This window comes from Panthera tigris, chromosome C2 (assembly GCF_018350195.1).
Source record: "Panthera tigris isolate Pti1 chromosome C2, P.tigris_Pti1_mat1.1, whole genome shotgun sequence".
In the NCBI taxonomy this organism is placed as follows: domain Eukaryota; kingdom Metazoa; phylum Chordata; class Mammalia; order Carnivora; family Felidae; genus Panthera; species Panthera tigris.
The window spans coordinates 146,931,121-146,951,277 of record NC_056668.1 but is presented as its reverse complement, the minus strand read 5'-3'; the positions used below and the strand labels follow the sequence as shown (position 1 = coordinate 146,951,277).

General features: G+C 39.0%; 1 protein-coding gene across 1 annotated transcript in view; it reads left to right on the top strand.

Moving 5' to 3' along the window:
• DYNC1LI1 (dynein cytoplasmic 1 light intermediate chain 1) overlaps positions 1 to 20,157 on the top strand; it is a 38,942-nt gene that overhangs the window by 7,684 nt on the left and 11,101 nt on the right. The window contains exons 3-6 of the mRNA XM_042998990.1: positions 13,285 to 13,401; positions 14,127 to 14,357; positions 16,703 to 16,872; positions 17,855 to 17,948. Of these exons, the coding sequence (XP_042854924.1) occupies positions 13,285 to 13,401; positions 14,127 to 14,357; positions 16,703 to 16,872; positions 17,855 to 17,948 (612 nt within the window). The remainder of the gene's footprint in view (positions 1 to 13,284; positions 13,402 to 14,126; positions 14,358 to 16,702; positions 16,873 to 17,854; positions 17,949 to 20,157) is intronic.

The following is a 20,157-nucleotide window of genomic DNA, read 5'->3' as shown; positions in this document are numbered from 1 at the left end:
AGAGAGCACTAGCAGGGAGAGGAACTGAGAGACGGGGAGAGAGAGAGACAGAGACAGAGAATCTTGGGTCTCAATCTCATGACCCTGGGATCATGACCTGCACCGAAATCAAGAGTTGGGATGCTCAACTGACCAAGCCACCCAGGCACCCCTGGAAGTCACTATTTTAAATTATAAAGTAATACATGTTTCTTGTCCCAGTGAGAGAAAAAAATTATGAAGGTAAGAAAATAACACATGATCCTACCACCTGAAGATACCGTGTTCATTTTTTCTAGATGTGTGTGTATTTGTGGGGTTTTTTGTTTTTTTAAGTACGCTCCCCGCCCAGCATAGAACCCATCGCAGGGCTTGAACTCACAACCCTGAGCTCAGGACCTGACCTGAGACCAAGAGTCAGACACTTAACCAACTGAGCCACCCAGGCGCCCCTTTATATTTGTTTTTTAAACAAATAGGCTCATATCCTACATACTGTTTTGAAAAATCAGATTTTTTAATTTATGTATTTTATGACAATAGACTTGGTTTCTCCCTTTTAGTGACTGAATAATATATTTAGCTATGCCATAATTATAATTTATGAGAGATTATTATTGTTACATCTAATTTTCTGCTTGCCCAATATTATCTTTGGGATAAATTCCTGTAAGTGGAATGGCTAGGTCAAAAGTATTTATCTTTGGAGTCTTTCTTTCTATTGCCAAACAGTCTTTTTCTATTTTTATTTTTTTTTAACGACTCTTTTAGGAAAGTTGTACCATTTGACATTCTTACCATCGGTATAAGAGAGTTCTTATTTGTCTAGCACCATTGCTAACACTAAGGATTATTCATTTTAATCTTATTTGGTAGATAGGTTAAAAATTGGCATCTTAATTTAACAGCAGTTTAACTGTAGAATGTATAGCATATTTGTTGATTAAAAACTATTACTTCAGTGTGACTTTGACCTGGAGCATAGGAACTGTTAATAACCATTGGTATTAGCATTTATTGGCTGTTGTAAATGTTTATTGAATTAAGCTCAGTGGTTTTCAGTTCATGTCTAGTCAGTGTGAAAGTGAGAGAAATAATAAAGGATAAAGTCTATCAAAAAAAATTTTTTTTAATGTTTATTTGTGAGAGAGAGAGAGAGCACGCACGAGCGAGCAGGGGCAGGGGCGGGGCAGACAGAGAGGGAGACAGAACTCCAAGTAGGCTCCAGGCTTTACACTTTCAGCACGAAGCCCAATGTGGGGCTCAAACTCACAAACTGTGAGATCATGAGAATCTGAGCTGAAATCAAGAGTCGGATGCTTAACCGACTGAGCTACCCAGGCACCCCAAATTCTACTTTTTAATGTGAATTACTGAATGCTGATATTCAAAAGTAGGACTTTGGCCAACAGATGGGATGGGAACATCGTGTGTTATGCCTGTTACTTGGGTGTTTTGCTTTATTATGTATCATGCTTACTTTTTTACAGAAGAGGGTTTTAAGCCCCAGGTTACACAGCTGAGCTAGGATTCAACTTTGGGCTTGTCTAACTTTCCACTACGCATGTACTCCTTGATATTATGTTAGAGGGATGTAGTCTTGAACAGCCATGCATAAATGTTTACTTACAACCACTGGTTCAGATGCTACAGCTGATTAACAGCATCTCCTCCCTTGCCTCAGCTGGCAAGGGTCATCCAGGTAACCTCTGAAGGCCATGCAGAAGGTAGGAGTCCAAGAGTAGTTCGGTGAAGACCCCTTATGGCTCTTGTCACCAGAGCTTTCAGACAAAATAAGATGATTTACTTTACATCATGCAAGGCCAAATTAAAAAAAAGGTTAACTTCACAATGTTGATATCTCACCTGGACAAAGAAGGAACACGGCAGGCTAGATTTCCTTCTGTTCTGATTATCATGATGCTGTAGACCATGGTGGATCCAATATAGGTGTGGAGACGTGCAGCAAAGCTCTGTGTAGAAAGCAGGTATCGGGCACATAAACTTGTGCAAAGCAAGAAGAGCAGGCACAGTGTGTCAGCCTTCCATGCCAGCAGGAGAGGAGACTGGGAGGAAAGGGAGGCAGAGTACCGCTTATTTTGCCTTTTGGCATTCCTGCTTATCCTGAGTGGAGACGACTAGACCTAGACGCTGCTCCAGGAACAATGGCAATGTCTGTAGTGTTCAGGAGCATTGCTGGATTCTAATTCTGCCCCTTCTTTAACACACTGCTTGATCTTTCAAATTATGCTATTTACCTTTTAGGATTACCATGTGGATTATATGAGATGATGTTTGTAAAAACACTTCAAACAGTGGCATACACTGGAAGTGTTCAAGATGGCTGTTATTAACGTGTTGTGAGTACGTAAGTGTTTAGCTTTGATAGCTCATTTTCGTGTGATTCATGTTTTTATGGTATCTTTTAATACACTGTTGATGTCTTATAAAAGAACTTTATTTCTGGTGTATCACTAACCAAGAAGTAATGAAGGATAATAGTTACAGAACTTTAAATCCATCACCATAAATTTTGTCTGGTTTTACCCTCGTCTATTTAGAAGATGGGAGCAAATGGAAATACTTGACTTGTCCAGGTTTACACAACTAGTTACGGTATTGTTACAGTTAGAAATCACATCTTCTGACTCATCCCATTTCTAAGTCTGTTAATTAAATTGTCATTATAAAATTTATGGATGTTATATCTGGTGTTGAATTAGAGATCTGTTGGGGAGATAGAACAGTATTACAAGCACACCTTTACCCCTATATGTTTTGGTGGAGTTCATGGAGATTTTCTTTTATAATCAATTTGGTTTTCTAATTTGAGCTGAAAAGAAGTAAGAATTGATGGCCATTATTGCTTTATGCTAAAACTGAAGTTCTTTTGGGGCACCTGGCTGGCTCAATTGAAAGAGCATGCTACTCTTGATCTTGGGATTGTAGGTTCGAGCCCCACGTTGTGTGTAGAGATTACTTAAAAATAAAATTTTAAGGGGTGCCTGGGTGGCTCAGTCTTTTAAGCATCTGACTCTTGATGTTTGGCTCAGGTCATGATCTCACAGTTTGTGAGATCAAGCCCCGCGTGGGGCGTCGGGCTCTGCACAGGCAAGGAGCCTGTGTGGGATTCTCTCCCTCTCTCTGCTCCACGCCCACTTGCACGCGCTCTTTCTCAAAGTAAATAAACTTAAAAATAAAATCTTAAAAAAATTAAAAAGTAAAACTGGGTTCTTTTAGTGCTTGGATCTTACAAATCCAAGCGCTCACAGAGTGACTTTTTTGAACAGTTCTCAGACAGATAATGTGCAATACAGGCTTATTTGCTGTGGGGAATTTCACTGTAATCAAATCAACAGATCTTTCTTCCTTTGGTTCATCCACTAGGACAGGGTTTGGCCCATAGGCTATTTCTGTATAGCCACAAACCAAGAATAGTTTATATTTTTAAAGAGATGGAGGGGGGAAAAAACAAAGATGAATATGTGATAGAGACCTTATGTGAACTGCAAAGCCTAAAATATTTGCTATCTAGGGGCGCCTGGGTGGCTCAGTCAGTTGAGTGTCCGACTTCGGCTCAGGTCATGATCGAGTTTGAGCCTCGCGTCAGGCTCGGTGCTGACCGCTCGGAGCCTGGAGCCTGCTTCGGATTCTGTGTCTCCCTCTCTCTCTGCCCCTTCCCTGCTCACGCTCTGTCTCTGAAAAATGAATAAACCTTAAAAAAAAAAATAAAATATTTGCTATCTAGTTCTTTACATAAAAAGCTTCCCAGCACCTGGATGAGGACATGAAAATAGCTCTATTAGAATATAATTAGATCTAATTAAATAGTTCTGTTTGCTTTAAAAAACATCTTTCAAATATGTCCTCTTTAAGAAAATCTAATATAAACCGCAAACTTAGATGAAATATTTAGAGAATAACTTTAACATCATCACTAAAGGGCTCTTTATAGAAGGACTTTCATCTTAGTCTATTTAAACAGGAACTCTCAGTACTTGTGTAAGTGTATGTTTACAGATCATTAACTATTTGGCTGGCACACTTAAAGCTAGTATGTCTGTTTCACTGCCAGCTGAAGGCCGAGGAACTGAAGATAAAGCTTTCTTAACAGTTTATTCATGACAGGTAGATGAATTCTTTCAACATTTTTTGAAGTCACACAGGCCCCATTGCCCTACTTGCCACCTTAAAGATATATTAATTGCATAGAATGAAGGACATATGTAGTTATTTTTCTTTTATTTTACTGCTCAAACCATTAGACTCTGTGTTTTTTCAAAAATAACTTGGAATTTAGTGACTTTTGTTTCCTCAATGGTTTGGTCATTAGAGAGAATTTTTATTTTATTTGTTTAGTTTTCTCCATGCTCTCCATGGCTTAGAATTTTAAGCTTTCAGTCTAAGTGATTCTCAGAAGTGTTTATGTGATTTGAGTAGTTTGTGTCATTGATTTATGTACTGTAATGCCCTTTTAGTGTCAAAAAAGTCACCCGAAAATTCCTATATTTCTGGGGAGGTTTTTTTTTGTCTTTGCTCTTTTTATTTATGTATTTAGCATTGAGTACTTTTTTTTTTTTAAGTTTATTTATTTTGAGAGAGACAGAGACAGAGAGTGGGGCAGCGCAGAGAGGGAGAGAGAGATCTCAAGCAGGTTCTGCACTGTCAGCTCAGAACCTGAGGCTCAAACTCAGGAACTGTGAGATCGTGACCTGAGCTGAAACCAAGAGTCGGATGCTTAATCAACTGAGCCACCCAGGCGCCCCTGAATGCTTGTTTTTTTTAAATTCACTTTTTGATGCCCTCCATCCATAGCCCCACCCCCACCCCCGCCCCGTCCCACAACCACCAATCTGTTCTCTGTATCTATGAGCTTGAGGAGTTTGGGGTTTTTTTTTAGATTCCACGTGTAAGAGAGATTATACTGCATTTGTCTTTCTTTATCTGAATTATTTCACTTAGCATAATGCCCTCAAGGTCCATCTATGTTGTCACAGATGGCAGAATTTCATTCTTTCTTGTGGCTGAATAATATTGTGTGTGTGTATCTCACATCTTCTTTTATCCATTCATCCATCAGTGGATACTTAGGTTGTTCTCTTATCTTGGCTGTTATAAATAATGCTGCAGTGAACATAAGGGTACATGTATCTTTTCAAGTTAGTGTTTCCATTTTCTTTGGATAAATTTCCAAGAGTGGAGCTGCTGGATCATATGGTCAAAATACCAAAATTGTTAATTTTTTGAGGAACCTCATACTATTTTCCACAATGACTGTACCAATTTATACTCCCACCAACAGGGCACAGGGGTTCCCTTTTCTCCACATCCTTGCCAACATTTGTTTTTTCTTATCTTTTTGATACTAGCCATTCTAACAGTTGTGAAGTGATATCCCATTGTGGTTTTGGTTTGCATTTTTTTTGGTGACTAGTGATGTTGAACATCTTTACATGTGCCTTTTGGGTCTTCTTTGGAGAAATGTCTGTTCATGTTTTCTGCCCATTTTGTTAACTATATTGTTTGTTTTTTTGCTAATTGAATTGTATGCATTCTTTATACATTTTGCATGTTAACCCCTTATGAGATATAGGCGTTGGAAATATTTTCTCCCATTCATTTGGTTGCCTTTTTATTTTGTTGATGGTTTCCTTTGTTGTGTAAAAACCTTTTAGTTTGATGTAGTCCCACTTGTTTATTTTGCTTTTGTTGCTTTTGCTTTTAGAGTCAGATTAAAAAAAATAATAATTGCTGCGGCACCTGGGTGGCTTGTTAAGTGTCAGTTAAGTGTCTGACTTCAGTTTAGGTCACAGTCTCACGGTTTGTGAGTTCGAGCCCCACGTCGGGCTCTGTGCTGACAGCTCAGAGCCTGGAGCCTGCTTCTAATTCTGTCTCTGTCTCTCTGCCCCTCCCCTACTCACTCTCTGCCTCTCTCTCATATATAAAACATAAGAAAAAAATTAAAAAAAAATAATTGCCAAGACCAGTATCAAGGAGCTTACTGCCTGTGTTAACTTCTAGGAGCTTTATGGTTTCGGGTCTTATGTTCAGGTCTAACCCATTTTGAGTTAATGTCTGTATTTGGTATAAGATAGTGGTCCAGTTTCATTCTTCTGCATACGGCTGTCCAGTTTTTCCCAACATCATTTATTGAGGAGACTACCTCTTACCTATTGTATATTCTTGGCTCCTTTGTCATATATTAATTGACTATATACACTTGGGTTTATTTCTGGTTTCTCTATTCTGTTCCATTGATATATCCGTTTTTACGCCAATACCTTAACTGTTTTAATGACTGTAGCTTGTAATAGAGTTCAGAGTCAGGGAGCATGATGCCTTCAGCTTTGTTCTTCTTTCTCAAGATTCCTTTGGCTTACCCAGGGTCTTTTGTGGTTCCAGACAAATTTTAGGATTGTTTGTTCTATTTTTGTGAAAAATGCCACTGGAATTTTGATAGGGATTGCATTGAATCTGTAGATTGCTTTAGGTTTAAAGCCACATAGTCCCCATTGCCCTAATTGCCACTTTAAAGGTATATTAATTGCTCGGAGTTAAGTATGTAAATAGTTATTTTTCTTTTATTTCACTCTTCAAACTATTAGGTTACTGTTTTGTTTTCCAAAAATAACTTGGAATTCAGTGACTTTTGTTTCTTGAATGGTTTGGCCAGTAAAGATGGTTTTTAGATGTCTGTCAATGCCAAATAGAGGTATCCTGAATTTTAATATGTTTTAATCCTTCTAATTGCATAATAGAATAAAGAGAAAGGGTTCATGATGGACTTTTTAGTAGTGTCAAACATCGTTCATCTTGGCTGGAGCAAGGCAGCTGAATACTGCCAGCTCCAATGACTAGAAAGCTTTTCTAAGTTTAGTGAAGGAGATATGTATTATGAGCTTACACAATTAATTGATGTGTTATTGTTGAGAGGTAACCACTTGAGTTTTATAGATACGAGTGAATAAATTATTGTAATAGATTGTGGGTAAAGGCCCAGGACAAGCTATTATAGATGGGGTATAGTTATGAAAATAGAGACTATAGCCGTGATTAAGAGATAATGAATATTGGTAAAGGATCTTCTGACTATATGGTGCGTGCTACACAGTGAATGTGTACCTCTCAAATGAATAGGTTGAAATTGTACCCCACAGGGCGATGGCATTAGGAGGTATGGTCTTTTATAGATGATTAGGTTATGAGGGCAGAGGCCTCATGAATGGAGCCCTCATAAAAGAGACACCAGAATGCTCTCTTACCTCTTCTGATGTGTGAGGACACGGAAGACAGCTGTTTACGAACCGAGAAATAAGCCCTCACTAGACACTAGATCTGCCAGTGCCTTGATCTTGAACTTCCTACCCTCCAGAACCGTAAGAAATAAATTGTGTTGTTTAAAAGGTACCTAGCCTATGGTATTTTTGTTATAACAGCCCAAAGAGACTAAGACAACATGGTTTTTGTTTTTGTTGAACAAGCAGGGACAGTGCCTGTTAAGAATGGGATAATTTCGGGGTGCCTGGGTAGCTCAGTCAGTTAAGCAAGCGTTGGACTCTTGATTTCAGCTCAGTTCATGAGATCAAGCCCTGTGTCAGCACAGAGCCTGCTTGGGATTCTCTCTTTCTCTCTCTGCCCCTACCCGCCTCATGCTCTCGCTCTCTGTCTCTCAAAATTTATTTTTAAAAACTTTAAAAAAAAAGAATAGGATAATTAAGTATCTTAAATGCAAGGACTTTATATCCTGCTTACTGTTAAGAGAACTTGCTCAAAGAATATTTGTTGAATGAAGGGGACAGACTTGGCAGACTGACATTCCCCTGAAGGAAACCCATAAATGAGCTGACACATTACACTGAAGTGTCTTTAAGTGTGCAGTGTGTTTTTGCGAGTATGAGGAAGAGTGCTTAACCAGACTCGTGGAGGCAAAGAAAGCTTCCTAGAGGAAACTAAATGGAGACCGGAAGGATAAGCTGGGGTTCTCCCAGATGTGAGGGAAAGGGAAGAATATTCCAGAAAGAAGTGACAGCACGTGTGAAGACTCAGAGTTGGGAGACTGCACCCTGTCTGGCTCTGCAGGACCTGGAGACTAGCATGTGGGTCGTGGGAAATGGGATATAGCGAGGGGCAGAAGGATTAAGTGGCTTTTGTAAGGAATATTGGGCTTTATTGCAAGGGCAGCAGGAAGGGGCACCAGGGTGGCTCAGTTGGTTAAGTGTCTGACCGGCTCAGGTCACGATTTCTCAGTCCGTGAGTTCGAGCCCAGCATCGGGCTCTGTGCTGACAGCTCAGAGCCTGCAGTCTGCTTTGGATTCTCCCCCTCTCTCTGCACCTCCCCCCACTGTCACGTGCGCTCTCTCTCTCTCTCTCTTAAAAATAAACATTAAAAAAAATTTTTTTTTAAGGGCAGCAGGAGGACCCTGAGGGTTTTTTCTGACATCCTATGGAAATTCCAAGCGTGTTGGAGGAATTTTGAAGTGAATAGTCATATACCCAAACCTAGATTCTACCGTTAACATTTAACTGTATTTGCTTTATCAATAAATGTTTCACTGCTCCACCCTTTTTTATGCATTACAAAGTAAGTTCCTGATATTAGTTTACTTCACTCTAAATATTTGAGCTTTCGTATGTTATTAACTAGAATACCCTGAAGGGTCCTAAGAGGCAGAAGTGGCATGAGGAAATTGTTTCAGGAAGATCACTCAAGCCGCAGGATGGGGAACGGATTGGAGTGTGCTAAGAATTTAGTGAATGTTCACTTTTGAGTAGCATGTTTATATAGTGAGAAGACAACCAGGCAGAGGCCAGGGGTTAAATGCTTAAAGATCTAAAAAGGGAGAAAAAGAAAAAAACCCTAACAAATAATGTGATTAGAAGATGTGTATAGCAGTAGCACAAGACTACATCTTTGTAATATCAACAGCATTTTCACAGAACTAGAACATCGGTCCTAAAATTTATATGGAACCACAAAAGACCTCAAATAGCCAAAGTGGTCATGAAAAAGAAAACCAAAACTGGAGGTGCCACAGTTCCAGACTTCAACTTATATTACGAGGCTGTAGTAATCAAAACAATATGAGACTGGCACCAAAATAGACACATAGATCAATGGAATAGAATAGAAAACCCAGAGATAAGCCCACAATTATCTGGTCAATCTTCAAGAAAGGAGGGAAAAATATACAAGGGGAAAATGACAGTCTCTTCAACAACTGGTATTGGGAAAACCGGACAGCTATCTGCAAACTGGACCACCTTCTTACACCATATGCAGAAATAAACTCAAAGTGGATTAGAGCCCTAAATGTGAGACCTGAAACCATAAAATTCCTAGAAGAGAGCACAGGCAGTAATTTCTTCAACAGCGTCTGTAGCAGCATTTTTCTAGATATGTCTCCTGAGACAAGGAAAGTAAAAGCAAAAATAAATGTCAAAATAAAAAGCTTCTACACAGTGAAGGAAATCATCAAAACTAAAAGGCAGTCTATCAAATGGGAGAAGATCTTTGCAAATGAAATATCTGGTATTAGGGGACATCCAAGTATTGATGACCAGTTAGCAGTTCAGGAGAGGCTAAGGCTGGAAAGAAATCCATGGGTCACCAGATTATAGGGAGTACAGAAGTCGTCTTCAGAGCTTCTCCTGGAATTACATTCAGAGGGAGAAGAGTAGAAGGCTGAGGAAGGAACCCTGGATTGTACAGACGTTGGGTAGGGATGGAAGAGCAGCCTGCAAGGAAGACTCAGGACCAGCCACCTCAGAGGTTAAGTGGTAGAGTAGCAGAGGGCGATGTTCCTGAAGCAGTGACGAGAGAGAGCCTTCTCGGACTTCTGTGTCTTCCTCCTCCTGTCTGCCAGCTCCCAACCAAGTCTGCCTTGAGTACAGCTGTCCCCACCGCTATTAACCTTAGTTCAGGCCTACCTCATTTCTTGCTAGGACTCCAGTAATACCGAGTTACCTAGTCTCCTAACTCCTAAACTTACCAGTCTCCCATACTGTCGCCATAGAGGTCTTTCTAAAATACTTAAATACTGCCAGTGGCTCCCTGTTATCTTCAGGATAAAGTGTGACCTTCTCAGCCTGGCATAAGATGCCCTTCATGATCTGGCATTCTGTACTTGTTCTCACTTTCTGGCTTCTGTTCCCCTCACATCCTAACATTCTTCAAATTATCTGTCCTTTGTAGAAGGACAAACACTTCTTTGCCTCCAGGCCTCTGTATATGCTTTCCTTACTTCCTGGGATGATTAGCTGTCCATGGCTCATTAATACTACAAGACTTGGCTATAGTGTTACCTGCCACCTCTACAAAGTCCTTTCTGACTTCCAGGCAAGACGAGGATATTCCCTGAGGGCTGGCCTCCCGGTTGTTGCGTATCTCCAGTATAGACCTAATGACAGTATCTTGAAATCATCTATTTGTTTTCCCTCTCCAGTTTGTCAGCCTCCTAGAGGACAGTGACTTTGACATAAGGATCTTTGTACTCCTGGTGCTTAATGTAGTAAATGTCTAATGGAGTGGTTCCTCCACACTAGCGGCACCAGCACTCCACGCTAGTGGTCCCCACACTAGCGGCATCAGCAGCACTGGTTGCTCGTTAGAAATGCAGATTGTTGGACCCCACCCCAAACTTACTGAATCAGAAACCCAGGAGGCGAAGCCCAGCAATGTGTGTTTAATAAGCCCCCCGGTGAGTCTGGTACATTTTTGAGAATGATTAGTCCAGTGAAATGAATTGAAAAAATTCAAATTAGCAATCAGTATAACAAATTTTCTGCAGAAATTAAATGCCAGTGTTGGGTTTAATAGCAGAAGTATTTATATATTCTCTTTTTTACTGGTTAACTTTATTATTTCCATTTAAGCATGATGGGTCATCATGGGTATAATCATTGGCATTATCATAGATATTACTATTTTCAATCCAGTCTGTTATTTTGACGGACCATTTTAATAGTACTGCAAAAATAGTGCTGAAAAAGAAGTACTCATTTAATGACGAGTTCTTCATTGCCTTTTTAAGGTGACAGTTTTTGCTATGAAGTGTTGGAAAATAGTTCATAAAAAGAACCAGTCTTGCCAGTTCAGTTGAATATAGTACTCTCTACTCTAGGGTACTTTAAGTTTGACAGGTCTGTGTGTCTTGTCTGTGTTCTGTCTGCATTACTTGGCCTCAGCTTGTCACCAGTAGGATTATAAACACCTATGCAGAAGTGACTACTGCAGTCTGTGGCAACACTTAGTTATAAAGATGGTCATTCAGAAGATCCAAGACTTACATAGTTTTTTTAAGTTTAACATGAAAACAATTTTTAAATTTTCAAAGAACTCGTGAATGTTCTCCAGGAATAAGTCCTTAGATCTAAGAAACTCACATTTATGAGTACTATTAACATGATACTGCTAATAACGAGACAAGTTCACGGGGCACCTGGGTGGCTCTGTCGGTTAAGCATCCGACTTTGGCTCGGGTCATGATTTCGCGGTCCATGAGTTTGAGCCCCGCGTCGGGCTCTGTGCTGACAGCTGAGCCTGAGGCCTGCTTTGGATTCTGTGTCTCCTTCTCTCTCCCTGCCCCTCTCCAGCTCACACTCTGTTTCTCTCTCCATCTCTCAAAAGTAAATAAACGTTAAAAAAATTAAAAAAAAATAACTAAGTCCATGAGATGGTAATAGGGAGTATTTAAATAGATTTATGATATTAAAAAATCTTCACCAAAACATCAAATAGTAGCCAGCCTAGTTTTAAAGTTTTTAAACTTTTGTCAAGTTTAAATCACATAATTTCTTGCTGCTAATATTTCTATTAAGTCCTTTATTTTTTTATTTTTTTAAATGTTAATTTATTTTGAGAGAGAGTGAGAGAGGGCGTGCAAGCGGGGGAGGGGCAAAGAGAATCCCAAGCAGGCTCTGTGCTGTCAGTGCAGAACCCAACACGGGGCTCAATCCCACGAACCATGAGATCATCATGTATGTGAGCCGAAATCGAGTCAGATGCTTAACCCGCTGAGCCACCCAGGCACGCTTTAAGTTGTTGGTTTTAATTCCACTATCATTAACATAACAATGTTATATTAGTTTCGGGTGTACCATATACTGATTCAGCAGTTTTATACATTTCTCAGTGCTTGTTATGATGCATGTACTCTTTTATTCCCATCGCCTATTTCACCCATCCCCCACCTCCTCCCTTCTGGTAACCATCAGAACCATTTGTTCTCTGTGGTTAAGAGTCCGTTTCTTGGTTTGTCTCTCTGTTTTTTTTCTTTGCTCATTTGTTTTCTTAAATTCCACATGTGAATGAAATCATACAGTATTTGTCTTTCTATGACTTTTTTCACTTAGCATTATACTCCAGCCTCCATCCATGTTGTTGCAAATGGCAAGATTTCATTCCTTTTTATGGCTGAATTATATACATACACACCACATCTTTATCCATTCATCTATCGATGGTCACTTGAGCCACCTCCATAATTTGGCTATTGTAAATAATGCTGCAATAAACCTAAGGGTGCATGTATCCCTTTGAATTAGTGTTTTTGCATTTTGGGGTAAATACCCCATAGTGTGATTACTGGACGGTAGGGTAGTTCCATCTTAAGCTTTTGAGGAACCTCCATACTGTTTTCTACAGTGGCTGTACCAGTTTGCATTCCCACCCACAGTGCATGGGGGTTACTTTTTCTCTACATCCTTACCAGTACTTGCTGTTTCTTGTGTTTTTGCTATTAATATTTTTTCAGTCTACATTTTATTTTTGTCTGTTCTACGTTCCCTGTACCCTTCTTCTTACTCAGTTTACTACCTCTACCCCTCCCTTATTAATATTTCTTACGACTTCATGGTTTTGGTGAGGCTATAGCCACAATTCCCCGCCTGGTCAATTTTGATGCATCTTCCATCCTCCATGAGTGGGCCATGGGTGGGCACATGACCCAAACTGGGCCAGTTAAGAGTCTTTACCTGAGATTCTTCAGACTGAAAGCCAATAGAGAGAGTCTTTTGTTCCTTTTAGATGAAACTGGAATGACATAAAAGTTGAACTTCGTGAAAAATACCCACAGAGGAAACCATTTGTAATAGGATAGAACTAGACTTTTAAAAGCAAGGGCAGAGACACCAGGACAAAGAATCCGGGAGGGGAAGTCAGCATCTTCAACTTTATAGTTACCTAGATATCTTTCATCAAATTACCCTTTTGGTTGAAGCTAGTGCCAGTTGGGTTTTTCACTTGACACTAAAAAGCATCCTTAAATAATCCGTATTATAATTAAAAAGGATTGTCCTTTTTTACAGGTGAAGATGGAGCTGGAAAAACAAGCTTAATAAGAAAAATTCAGGGAATAGAAGAGTATAAGAAAGGAAGAGGATTGGAATATTTGTACTTCAATGTTCACGATGAAGACCGAGATGGTGAGTGTCGTTTGTATGTAAACCAAGTTTCCTGAGGCCTTTCTGAGGTGCACTGCCTGCTCATTTTAGTCTTTGACTTTTCTTAGTGTGTCATCTTTTACTAGGAGTCCTGCTGTGTCATGCCACTTATGTGTGGACATAACTTTTATTGGCTTGGGATTAGAATTCTTCTAGTGGTATTTTTTTAACATCTTAAGATATTCTAGTGTTCAGACTGTAGCTTCCTTGCCATCCTTCAACAATCTCAATTTTTCAGTTCGTTTTCCCTCAAATAGTGAAATAATAGTATCCTGTGGTTGTTTTGCCAATCCCTTTTCACCTTCTCATTTTTGACACAAAAAATGTCATCTGCCTCCCAGCTTTTTTCAATCTGATCAGCTGTTCTTTTCTTGTATACGTCGCGTGCCTTCTCATTTTTGTGTATGATATCTGGTACGTGCATGGCTCTCTATGCTGATGGTAAGAATAGAAACATGTTATTCAGCCTGTGATTTGGGACTGAGAAACAAGAAGTAGAGGCTGCTGGTGTTTTGTGTTGGCAGTTAGATTATCTTCCTGAAAATTTGTTAGGCCTTTATTAAATTGATAGATGTGATCTAAGGAGTTGAACCTTGTCAAAGGAGCCATCCTTTGTGGAGATGCCCTAGAATACCAAGTAGTATTGTTAGTTGGATAATGACATAACTTAATCCAGTTGCCTTGGTAACTTTTTTTGTCTCTTGTAGATCAAACAAGATGTAATGTATGGATCTTAGATGGAGACCTGTATCACAAGGGCCTCCTGAAATTTTCACTGGATGCCATTTCTCTGAAGGACACTCTAGTTATGCTGGTTGTTGATATGTCAAAGCCTTGGACTGCTTTGGATTCTTTACAGAAATGGGCAAGTGTTATTAGAGAACATATTGACAAGTTGAAAATTCCTCCTGAAGAAATGAAAGAAATGGAACAAAAGTGTGAGTAGTTTAGAAATACGAATATAGATTTCAGACACCTGATATCCTAGCTATTGTAATTGTTAGCAATTTTTGACTTTGAGTAAGATTCAGTGAAGGAAACATAATGTGACTACTGTTTTTGAAATTTAATTTGATGTGCTAGGTTTTAATGTAGTTTTAAATTGGAAACCTGTACTATATATAATGGCAGACTCCTTAGTAGAGGTGCCTTTTCTCCTTTGCCAAAGGGCCATAAATGTTCATTTGGGAAGTAGATTTTCAGGATTAAAAAGATTTGAATCTTTCGTCAGCTCTTTATTTTCAGCAGTTTCATTTCTTGGTAAATAAAGCACTCTTATCAACGTTGTCGACATGAAATGTGCCCCAAAAATGTTAACAACGTAAATATAAAAATGTTAAACTGGTTTTATGATTTACAAAGTGTATATTTTGTACATACCCATGTAAATTGGAAGTTTTCAGATAAATTATGATAACAAGGGTTATCTCTAACAAATTGTAAGTTAGTTGTCACAGTTCTTAATTTCATTGAGGGTTCTTCATTTGCCAATGCCTTTGCTTAAGAAAATATGCAGATGGAATCTGCTTTTCTTTGTTATTGTTGACTGATAATAATTTTTAGAAGAAGATTAACAGCTTACTGGAATTTATATGCAAGGAAATAGTAGAGACTTAGGAGAATCTGTGTCCTAAATTCCTGAAAAAGATGTCTAACTGCTTTTAATCTGTACCTCTCTTTCCCTGTTTGGCCATTGCCTATAGGTCTTTTTTTTTCCCCGCTAAGTTTATACTACGGTAGTGGTTCTCAGTTTGTGGTCCCAGGACCAGCAGCATCAGTATCAGTACAGCTGGGAGTTTGTCAGAAATACACATTCTTGGGCCCCACCCCGGACTACTGAATCAGTTAACTCTGGTATATGCTAAAAAAATCTAACACTGTTAGATTTCACCCTTTGATTTGACGGGTAATAGCTACCAGGTCTGCTAAGGTTGTATGCATGCCCCTGTGTTCTTGAAGGAACTGTACTCAACTATTCAAGGTTCCCTCTTCCTTGACCCCATGTAAGTTTAAGATCATTTTCTTCTTTATGATTCTGTATAGAATTCCCTCATACACATGGGGTGCTTGGGGGCTCAGTCGGTTGAGCATCAGACTCTTGACTTGGGCTCAGATCATGATCCCACGGTCATGGGATCGAGCCTCACGTTGGGCTCTGCACAAGCATGGAGCCTGCTTGAGATTTTCTCTCTCTCCCTCTGCCCCTCTCCCCTGCTCGTGCACACTCTCTCTCTCTCTCTCTCTAAAAAATAAAAATTAAGAAAAATTTAAAAAGAATTCCCTCATATACAGTTTTAATCCTATGCTGTGAATCATTTGTTTCCAGATTTGTTATTTTGCTTTTAAACATGGAAAGCAGCCTTATATAGAAATCCTGTATCACTGATTATTTCCTTGAGAATTCCTTAAAGAGTAATCACTGAGTCAAAGTATACATTGTTAAGGTTCTTAATACATTTACATTGAATTTTTGTTAAGTGAAGGTTGTGACAGTCTTGCAAATGAGTTCTAAAAATTTATCAGCGCTGGTAATATCATTAATTTTTACCAGGGTTACAGAATGAATATGGCCCAAGATTGTACCTAGGTGAAAAGGAGAAGACCTGAGTAAAGAGCTTTAGAGAAAGGAAAGTAATATTAGAAAGTCATCTAGGGGCGCCTGGGTGGCTCAGTCAGTTAAGCATCTGACTTCGGCTCAGGTCATGATCACATGGTCTGTGGGTTCAAGCCCCGTGTCGGGCTCTGTGCTGACAGCTCAGAGCCTGGACCCTGCTTTGGATTCTGTCTCCCTCTCTGCCCCTCCCCTGCTTGCGCTCTGTCTTTGTCTTTCAATAATAAACAAACATTAAAAAAAAATTTTTTTAATAAAAAATAAAATAAAGAAAGCCATCTAGGTCTTTTAAATTGTGGAGCACCCCCCCCCCACACATGCACACCCATTTTTTTATCCTTTCAGTGAGCTTTGTGAATTAGAGAATATAGAGAGGCAAAGCTAGAGTGTGACTTGCCCAAAGTAATTTGCCCAGACAGAACCAGCTTACATTGAACCCTACTCTTTGGAGCCTACTCAATTGTTGTACTCTGCCTCCTCATAATTAATGTGAGTCTGGTGTTTCTGTTCTGTCTTTGAAACAGATTTCTCAAACCCTTCTTGTATCTTCTCTTACATAACACTAAATACAAACTCTCGTAAAATACGTATTTAGATTATGGCAGAAAAAGCTACCTGCTGAAATAAAGCAATTTCTAAACCATGTATTAAATTATTTACTTTGATTTTCAGTGATTAGAGACTTCCAAGAATATGTAGAGCCGGGAGAAGATTTTCCAGCCTCTCCTCAGAGAAGAAATACCGGGTCACAGGAAGATAAAGACGACAGTGTGGTTTTACCTCTGGGTGCGGACACACTTACACATAACTTGGGCATCCCAGTACTAGTAGTTTGCACAAAGGTTAGCTTCCTTCCTAGAGATTCTACTACTGGTGTTAACCGTGGATGAGCAACCATTTTGTTTTCCAGCCTTCTTTTGGAGTTGGCACATTAGCTTTCCTAGATAATTTTTCTTAACAAATAGAAATAATAGTTTGAAATATGGAATGATAATCACATGTTGATTTTGTGATCTTAATCATAGTGCCTTTGAAAGAAAATGTTACTTCACATATTCTGCTTGTGATTGAATTTCATATTCTTAATTTCAATTAGACTTTGTTGTACAGTAAGTTGAGTAGAAATAATACAGGTAAGATGATAACTTCAGTACTAATTTTTATAAAATGTATTTTGCCACATTAAATTGTGATACACTGATATTCTAATATCGGAAGATTATGTACTTAAAATCAACTTCAGTGTCTACCACCACTCATTATGTAAAGTTGATATGCAGTTATCGAGGGTTTTTTATTTATTTACTAAAGAGGTTGTGATAGGATTGCTATTATCAAAATTCTGTTAACTAGTTCTGTCACTGTATACACTTTATAATAAATCAAAGAGGGAAATAGGGAAATGTACAGACTCCCTGGCTATAAAGAGTGTTTTATAGAATAGATTTTCGATCTTAAAAACTTCGTTTAGGTCATAAGTGGTTGAGTCAGCAAGTATGAGCATCCATTTGTGGGTCCTGTGAGTCTTCATTCTCTATGTACTAAAACTTTCTCTTTGGTATTTTTGCCACATTCAATACACCATGGACGTTAATACTTTTTAAAGAAATAAAATGATTCCTTAGTCTTATCTCCACCTGAAAGAATCTTAGACAGGAGTAATTGATGTTCTGATATTTTGATGGTCACCTTATCAGTGTGATAGTTTTGTGATATTCCCCCACCCAAAACTGAACTATCGAAATCATTATATTTAACTTTGATTATTTAAAGTTAATGCTGTTATTATTGGGGTTTTGTTTCTTTTAATTATTTTCTCCACAGTGTGATGCCATTAGTGTATTGGAGAAAGAACATGACTACAGAGATGAACATTTTGATTTTATTCAGTCACATATCCGGAAGTTTTGTTTACAGTGTATCCTTTTACTACATTGATTGGTGCAGTGTACCTTTCCTGTTTGTTTGCTTATTTCAGTTAAGGGAATTAAATTGATGGACTTTAGAAATTCCATAGGCTTTTTTCCTCCTGCTCTGGTTAGGAATTTCATTTTAGCTCCCAAATCATTTATATCTGGGTATTTTGAGCTATAAAAGCAAGTGCTGAAATCTATTAACTTTGGTTTGCTGTGTTTTAAAGTACTGTGCTTAAGAAAAATAACTATTAGTCTTTTGTGGAAAATTCTAATGAACTGGCATTGAAAACATTCTGATTACAAAGCAGGATTCATTTGTCGGGAGTGGCAGTGGGGCAAGATCAATATTCAGGTTTGTGTGTTCTCATTTTTAATATGTTCAGTGTGTTACCATCTCCACACATAGTCCAAAGCAGTGGTTTCTAAATCTAGCTGTGCCAGCTAAGGCTTGCTGAATTGGGACATTTCAGGGTGAGGCTGAACAATCTGTACTTTTAAAAAGCTTTCTGGGAGATTTTGATAATCACAAGGTTAGGAAACCTGTAAGGAATCTTGTCTAGGTTGCAAGGATTAGAGGAGCCACTGAATAACAGACACCAGCAAAAGAAGGGTAAAATGAGGGTTGTACACGAATGCTTTTAGGAGAATTTGCTGTTGAAACCGTGGTCACAGCTTGCGTGCACTGAGGAGAGCTGTAAGGTCACTTGACACTGGCACTTTCCCCTCAGTCCTTTGTCTCTCCGTGGCCCTTTCTTTTCTCCTGTCACATAATGGTTGACTTGGGTTGAATTAAAGGGCATTTGTTTACATAAAGAGTCTTTTAAAAACTTTGTTACTGAAGATTAGCAAATTTAAGAAGTCGTAGTCTCTTTAAACGTTTATTTAATGCTGTTCTTGAAAATATACATGCAGGTATGCAATCAGGAAGGAAACTGTCCACTAAAATAATCACAGACCTTTAGTAGAGCCCCTTGATTTAAAAAAAAAAAAAGAAGCACTGGGTGGCTCAGTCAGTTGAGCATCGGACTTTGGCTCAGGTCATGATCTCATAGTTTCTGGGTTCAAGCCCTGCATTGGGCTCTGTGCTGACAGCTTAGAGCCTGGAGCCTGCTTCGGATGCTGTCTCTCTCTCTCTCTCTCCCCCTCTCCCCCTCTCCCCCTCTCCCCCTCTCCCCCTCTCCCCCTCTCCCCCTCTCCCCCTCTCCCCCTCTCCCCCTCTCCCCCTCCCCTGCTCATGCTCTGTCTCTCTCTCAAAAACAAACATTAAAAAAACAAATAAATAATAAAAATTTAAAAATTAAAAAATTCAAACTGTGAGAAATCACTTCAAGATAGTGAGGTGCATGTGTATGCACGCGTGAAGGCAACAGTTCAAAATCATTTTAATTTTTTTAAATGTTAATTGCAATGCAAATTTTTGCATTCATAAATCGGTTGTCGTGAGAGATCATTAATGAAAAGTTCACACAGTTAAGCTTTTACTTAAGGTTAGGATGTTTGTTTCTACCAAGTTTTATGACAAGTCATTTTTAGCAGTACTGTTAGATTCATAACCTTCGGTTCATGCACTAGAAAATACGAGTCTTCCAGTTCAGAAGTAGAAGTTCAACTATTCCCAGCATCTCCTCTTGGTCTAAGTTATCATCTCTCTTGGGACACAGTGGCCGGTGTTAGAGCATGGTCCTTAGCTGTGGCCGTAGAATTTCTGATGGCCACTCTAACCATATCATCTGTCAGTAGTCACATTACCCCCTTTTGCACAGGCCTTTCTTGATCTTTGGATCTACTGTATCATTTGGATAAAAGGTCGAAGTTAGGGTCTGCTTTGATTAATACATCCTCGTGAGGTTGTATTACCTCAAATTTTGGTCATGAAATCTGTTTTCCTTGAGTCATTCCTGAAAGTTTCTTGGTGGTACCTATTGGTTCGTCTTTTCTCCTTAGTAGGTCTCCTGAACTTTGTCCCTAAAGTCCTAATTCCCGGGACTAGTGAAAACCATAAGACACACTAGCACAAGCTATCTTTTTGAAAAATGAAGCCAAACAGTCATTGATAAGTAATATCCATCCTTCATGAAGTTTAGGAAGGTTAAAAACAAAACCAATACCTCTTCTCTTGCTTTAAATGCAGAGATAGTAGTAATGTCAATATTAATCAGTTTACCTTTCCTTTCTTGGCTTAAGGAGATTTTTGCCCCCCTAAATCAAGTC